General features: G+C 51.0%; 1 protein-coding gene across 1 annotated transcript in view; it reads right to left on the bottom strand.

Annotated features, from left to right (window-relative positions):
* Window positions 1-7,292, bottom strand: part of DKK3 (dickkopf WNT signaling pathway inhibitor 3) — a 33,424-nt gene that overhangs the window by 9,075 nt on the left and 17,057 nt on the right. Inside the window, exon 4 of the mRNA XM_018554826.1 lies at window positions 263-355. Within this exon, the coding sequence (XP_018410328.1) occupies window positions 263-355 (93 nt within the window). The remainder of the gene's footprint in view (window positions 1-262; window positions 356-7,292) is intronic.

Here is a 7,292-nt window from a genome sequence, read left to right as displayed (position 1 = left end):
CTCCCCCTCCCCCCCCCATAGTTCTCCTTTAATACAGGACAAGACCCTACTAGCTTTGTTTACAGCAGCCTGGCACTGCAAGCTACCCTTCAGTTTGTGGTCCACAATGACCCCCGTAGATCTGTATCCCAACCCTTCGTGTTCCTGCAGTTCGGTTCTGACCCGCCGGGACGGAGTCGCCTTTTCTCATTTGTCACTTGAAGACGTCTCTGCGCCCCCCATTCCATGGCCCGGGACCTGGCGGTCAGTGGGCGGGACGTACCATCTCCTGCTGCTTGCACTGTAGACATCTATAGATGAAGTCTGATAGGTGACAGTAGCTGCCCGGACCGCAGTCCTCGTCCACAATGCATTCCTGAAAACAACAATCGGAAGAGATCAGAGGGAGCGGGAAGAGGAAATGGAAGTGACATTTACAAAAGAAAATCCTCCCAATGTAACTGATGTCATCACTGGGTCTCTGTGCAACGCAGGCAGATCGTGGCTGGGGGGAGGGGCTGGCAGGCAGGGTGCTGTACATAGCTTCCTGGTAACATCACAGCACCGTGCCTCAGTACTCCTCTCAAGAGCCCCCCAGCTCAAGTAGTGGGCTGGCTCTTGGGAGGAGTTATGCAAATATCAAAATGTCCTGATGGGTTAATGTTAATGTGGGGAGTGTCCCTAGACAAGCTACAATGGCATGCAGACCACGCATGAGCCTCTGAACTCAAATCCAATGAATGAAAGGGGCGGGGCCAGGGACTGGGGAGGAAAGGGCTTAGATGATGCTGGACGTCCGGCAGCTAGGAAATGAGGCGGAGCTCTATCTGACTTGCTGCAGCTTCTAATGCACATTGTGAGAAGCTCGCAGTGTGCAGAGACATCAGAGGAGAGGAGCCGGTACAACTGTGCAAGACTGAAGGGAAGGACGGAGGTCAGATAGAAGACTGAAGGGAAGGCCGGAGGTCAGATAGAAGACTGAAGGGAAGGACGGAGGTCAGATAGAAGACTGAAGGGAAGGCCGGAGGTCAGATAGAAGACTGAAGGGAAGGACGGAGGTCAGATAGAAGACTGAAGGGAAGGACGGAGGTCGGATGGAAGACTTAAGGGAAGGACGGAGGTCAGATGGAAGACTGAAGGGAAGGACGGAGGTCAGATGGAAGACTGAAGGGAAGGACGGAGGTCAGATGGAAGACTGAAGGGAAGGACGGAGGTCAGATGGAAGACTGAAGGGAAGGACGGAGGTCAGATGGAAGACTGAAGGGAAGGACGGAGGTCGGCTTCAATCCCTGTGATCTCATCAGCAGCCTTGGGATCGGCCTCCTCGTCCCTGTTGCTGGGTCTCTGTATACGGAGGACGTCTTCCGGGCTGGCTCGCCAACGCGCGGTGAGTGGAGACCGGCGGCTGTGCCGCTTCTCTTGAATGCTCCGAGTGGCTTCATTATGCAGGGGGAGCGAAAGGATAAAAAGAAAACCCTCGGCTCTCAGTCTCGGCGAGCGGCCTCTAATTGCGGAGGACGCCATGTACCTCCCGTGTAATTATAAGAACTCCTGTTATCTATCTTTCCGGGTGCCGTCTCCATGGAAACTGAACTTTACCAATGTGGAGAAAACATCGCCGTGTGTTTCCCGGGCGCGGAGTTCTGTTTGCCGGTTGGTGAAAAGTTTCTCCCCGAAAGCCGGAGATCCGATGTTCTCTCCGGTCTCATGTTGTAGAGGAGACGAGGATTCCCATCCACAGAAGACTCGTTACATTATAATAAAGGAAACATTATTGTAACAATTTCCTTCAATCCCTTAAAGGGGAAATCCAGAAGCCCGGCCACGTGAATGTGCGAGCCGAGTATTTACAGGTCCATCTAGTGAAGGGTGTTCTTCTCTAACGAATCAAGTGACCTGAGGCTGCAGTCCCTAAGGTGAATTGTGTGAACTTAAAGTGACACTAAACTACATTCAAGTCCCTGAACTCTGAACAACAATCTATCTTATTTGTGTATCACTCGGCTGTAGATCCTCCAATCATCTCTGACACTGTCCTTCCTTCTGGAGGGGGGCTATGTCTGTTCCTCATGGACCCTGGGGAGAGGGGGAGGAGGAGCAGAGGGGAAGGAGAAAAATGAGAGAGGGGAGGAGAGGGAGGTAAAAGAGAGGAAGAAGGGGGAGGGGGGCAACAGGGAGGAGAAATGGTGGAAGAGGGGAGGACAGAGAGAGAAGAAAGAGAAGAGATAAAGCAGAGAGGTGAGGAGAAGAAAACGGTGGGGAGAGTCTGGTGAGGAGCGAAGAGTGGAAAGGAGGGAGTTGGAGGAAGAAAGTAGAGAGAGGAAAGGGTAGTGCAGAAAAAAAAAGAGAGTGGAGAGGTGAGATGGGAGGAGAGGAGATAGGAAAGAGAAAAGAGAGAGGAACAGAATGGGAAAGTGGCATGGAGAGAAAAATGAGAGTAGAGAAGATGAGAGAGAAGAGAGAGAAGCTCGGGAGATTAACGGAATGAGAGGAAGGAGGGGGAAGGAGAGGAGAGCACAGAGGGAAGAGAAGAGACAGAGGAGAGGAGAGAAGAAGAGAGCAGAGAAAAGAGGAGAGCACAGAGGGAAGAGAAGAGACAGAGGAGAGTAGAGGGATAATACTATGATTGTAATGAGTCCCATAGCTAATTCATTTGCCTGGTAGAAGGAGCAGTAAAGCACAACTCTAGTGCTGCAAAGCAGAAAGGAGAACCTGAGCGTGTGATGAGCACATATGGCGGCTCTGAAGAAGAAGGATGTTTTATTACTCATTGATAAGAGGAATTTTATGGTGTTGATCACATGACACGCCTACAACCAGCTGTATAAAGTCTTTGGACCTCTTTACAATCTGTTCTCTGCCAGTCTCTGCCATGGTACAGTACGTGTGGCTCCCCCTGGTGGCCATCGTCCGCCATCACACCACAAGCCCAGGCAGACAAATCCGCAGGCTGTTCTCTTGTCACCGGTGATGAGTAAACACAAGCTGGCACTTGCTGCGCGGAGATTACTGTCACCAGTTCCTGATCTCTGGAAATGTCTGTTATCCCGATCCCCTGCGCCGCGACATTCCCACATCACCGGCGGTTGGCTCGCCGCCTCCATTGTCAGACTTTCCCAACTTCATTAAAAGGAACGGCGGCATTTTATTCTATTACTGTCCATGTGAAAGATATCTGCCAGATGTGAACAATCTTATCAATGAGCAGTAATAGATTGTAAACCCAGTTTCTGCGTACAGCTACGTCCTCCAGCCAGGAAATGAGGCCGGCCTCTGTCTGATCTGCTGCAGCTTCTAATGGACATTGTGAGAAGCTCCCAGTGTGCAGTGATATCAGAGGAAGAGGAGCCGGTACAACTGTGCAAGACTGAAGGGAAGGACGGAGGTCAGATAGAAGACTGGAGGGGAGGACGGAGGTCAGATAGAAGACTGGAGGGGAGGACGGAGGTCAGATAGAAGACTGGAGGGGAGGACGGAGGTCAGATAGAAGACTGGAGGGGAGGACGGAGGTCAGATAGAAGACTGGAGGGGAGGACGGAGGTCAGATAGAAGACTGGAGGGGAGGACGGAGGTCAGATAGAAGACTGGAGGGGAGGACGGAGGTCAGATAGAAGACTGGAGGGGAGGACGGAGGGCAGATAGAAGACTGAAGGGAAGGACGGAGGTCAGATAGAAGGGATACTGAGGATGAAGAATCCTGAGGCGTTATATATTACAATGTATCAAACACAGAACAGAAATGTGATCCTGTCGGCATGATAGAGATACAATATTATCCGAGTGATTTTTTTGTAGAAAGGTTCGCAGTCACTCCACTCGGAGGTTGCCGGGCATGCTGAGTGTTGTAGTCCCTGAGTAGGACGATGGTAGCCGGTTGCTCAGCAATGCCCCATGACAGGTTATCTCATCCCGCTGGGGGTTTGCGCACTCAGTAAGCAGCACCCTGAGGAGCCGCCAGGCTGTTCTATAAATAGATCTCTCGGTAAACACGCCGCCATTCCGGAGATTAAAGTCTGCGAGCTTCATCTTCTATCCATCTGGAGGTGGGCGTGTCACCGCGCTCATCGTTCCCCGCAATCAGAAAACCGAGAACTGATTTCAGGGTACGCGCCGACATTCCATCAACTCTTCAACGCGTGGATGTCATTTCAAAGGGCGATTGTTCTCTTAGGAAAGACTCATCTGCGCCTTTCTTTTATGCTTTGTTCCATCTCTTGCAGCCTCTTTGCAGCCACTTCCTGTCTATATGCACCCCAGTGATGGCTGCATGGCATTTCTCAGGGCGGGTTTCCTGATGGTGACAACAGTGGACCATTTCTGGGCAATGTGCGTTGAAACTGCCACTTGTAGCCCCCATTGGAAGCCCATATGATAGGGTGACAATGCAGAGCGTAACTGGGAGGCAGAGCGTTGTCACCCTATAAACGGAAGTCCCTAATAGTCTCCATTGGAAGCCCATGCGACAATGCAGGAGCACATTTAGGAGACAGGGGCAGAGCGTTGTCACCCTATAAACGGAAGTCCCTAATAGTCTCCATTGGAAGCCCATGCGACAATGCAGGAGCACATTTAGGAGACAGGGGCAGAGCGTTGTCACCCTATAAACGGAAGTCCCTAATAGTCTCCATTGGAAGCCCATGCGACAATGCAGGAGCACATTTAGGAGACAGGGGCAGAGCGTTGTCACCCTATAAACGGAAGTCCCTAATAGTCTCCATTGGAAGACCATGCGACAATGCATGAGCACAACCAGGAGACAGGGGCATTGTGGTGACATTCAGAAGGAATTGCACTGCAATAAACGGACACATTTAACATGCATTGGTGCGCTTTACCGCAATGAGAAGGTGCGAATGGGCCCTAAATATTTACTGTCCTAAAACGAGCGGTGGCTGGTCACATGACTGGATGATGATGACTGCACAGTGAGGAAGCCATTTCTGTCTATTATTATTATTATACAGGATTTATATAGCGCCAACAGTGTGCACAGCGCTGTACAATATAAGGAAGTCATTACAGTTACAATACAATTACAAGACAAGATGGTAAGGAGGGCCCTGCCCCCGAGAGCTTACAATCTAAAAAGAGGAGGGGCTAGTGATACATGAGGAGGGAGCTGTGTGGGGGATGGATTGTCTTAGAACATGATGGTTCAGTGGTTAGTTTGAGGTGGGATCGGCTTCCCTGAAGAGATGAGTCTTAAGGGATCGCGTAAAGGCAGTCAAGGTGGGAGATAGACGGACAGGTTGGGGTATAGAGTTCCAGAGGATGGGAGAGACTCTAGAGAAGTCCTGGAGGCGAGCATGGGAGGAGTTGAAAAGGGAGCTGGAAAGCAGGAGGTCTAGGGATGAGCGGAGGGGACGGTTTCAGTGGCGTGTAGGGGGCGGTTTCAGTGGCGTGAAGGGGGCGGTTTCAGTGGCGTGTAGGGGGCGGTTTCAGTGGCGTGTAGGGGGCGGTTTCAGTGGCGTGTAGGGGGCGGTTTCAGTGGCGTGTAGGGGGCGGTTTCAGTGGCGTGTAGGGGGCGGTTTCAGTGGAGTGTTGGGGGGCGAAAGCCGGACTGAAAGGGGTCCAAAAGGTTGTTATCGGCGAGGTGGCGGCTCAGGCTAGGAGAGGAGCCGGTACAACTGTGCAAGACTGAAGTCCAGATTTAACCCCTTTATCACCATACCGAAGCATCGCTGTGACCTCTGCCCACCCCGGGACGCTTGCAGCAAGTACAGAAAAAAGCTCATTAGCGCGCCTCGGGAGCGCGGTGAGTCACGCCGAGCCGCTGTCATCCACAGTGACAGCTCTGCCTGCCAGCGGATCATGAATTAAATATCAGCCGCCTTTTCACTGAGAATAATTCAGATGTAACGTCCCCAGACTGGAGCGCGACGTGACACTTCAAAGAGAATGCCAGACCCAATGAGAAGCATGGATGAGAACCACGGATCAGAACTTTAGATGGGAACCATGGCTGAGGGCCTGGGATGAGAACTACAGATCAGAACCACGGATGAAAACGATGGGTGAGCACCACAGATCAGGGCTACGGATGAGAAGCAGGGATAAGCATGACAGATCAGAACTATAGATAAGAACCACGGATCAGAACTACACATGAGAATGATGAATGAGAACCACGGATCAGAACTTTGGATGGGAACCACGGATCAGAACTTTGGATGGGAACCACGGATCAGAACTTTGGATGGGAACCATGGATCAGAACTACACATGAGAATGATGAATGAGAACCACGGATCAGAACTTTGGATGGGAACCACGGATCAGAACTTTGGATGGGAACCACGGATCAGAACTTTGGATGGGAACCATGGATCAGAACTACACATGAGAATGATGAATGAGAACCACGGATCAGAACTTTGGATGGGAACCATGGATCAGAACTACACATGAGAATGATGAATGAGAACCACGGATCAGAACTTTGGATGGGAACATGGCTGAGAGCCTATTACTCCTATTCTGTAATGTTCTAACAGGCAATGCGTATAATACTCCCAATACTCTGCCACAGTAATGGGTATTAATCACAATACTTCTGATACTTTCAATAACTGACTAAATACTTTGCTGCAGTACCTGTATCATTACCAGTATACTCGAATGCCATCACCGGTGATACGCTCAATACTCCTGATACTCGGCAATACCCGGAATTACTCCTGTGTGAACTGCACTGAAATGCCGGCGGAGACCTCCAACAATCTGCTGACTTTCTGTTTCTTTCCAAAACCGCAAACAAATTCCGACTTCAGGACAAACCCGACATTAGTCATCCGCGTCCATTACATGTGACTCAGCAACAAACCAAACAAAGGAATCCCCAGCAACCCGACCGCCAAACTAACCTAGCGACTGACTCCGATTACACCGAGAGCACGCGTTCCAGTGACGGGGAGTCACCGCGCACCAAGAGATGGATGGGGGGAGTCAGACATAACCCCGAAAGAGCGACACATTCAAATCTGACCCCCGTCCTCCCCTTCAGTCTTTTATCTGACCTGCGTCCTCCACTTCAGTCTTGTATCTGACCTCCGTCCTTCCCTTCAGTCTTCTATCTGACCTCCGTCCTTCCCTTCAGTCTTCTATCTGACCTCCATCCTTCCCTTCAGTCTTCTATCTGACCTCTGTCCTTCCCTTCAGTCTTCTATCTGACCTCCGTCCTCCCCTTCAGTCTTCTATCTGACCTCCATCCTTCCCTTCAGTCTTCTATCTGACCTCTGTCCTTCCCTTCAGTCTTCTATCTGACCTCTGTCCTTCCCTTCAGCCTTCTATCTGACCTCCGTCCTTCCCTTCAG

The sequence above is a fragment of the Nanorana parkeri genome, unplaced genomic scaffold (genome assembly GCF_000935625.1).
Source record: "Nanorana parkeri isolate BGI_ZX_2015 unplaced genomic scaffold, ASM93562v1 scaffold10, whole genome shotgun sequence".
NCBI lineage: Eukaryota > Metazoa > Chordata > Amphibia > Anura > Dicroglossidae > Nanorana > Nanorana parkeri.
Note: the sequence above shows the minus strand (reverse complement) of the source record. Positions and strands in the feature narration are given on the sequence as shown.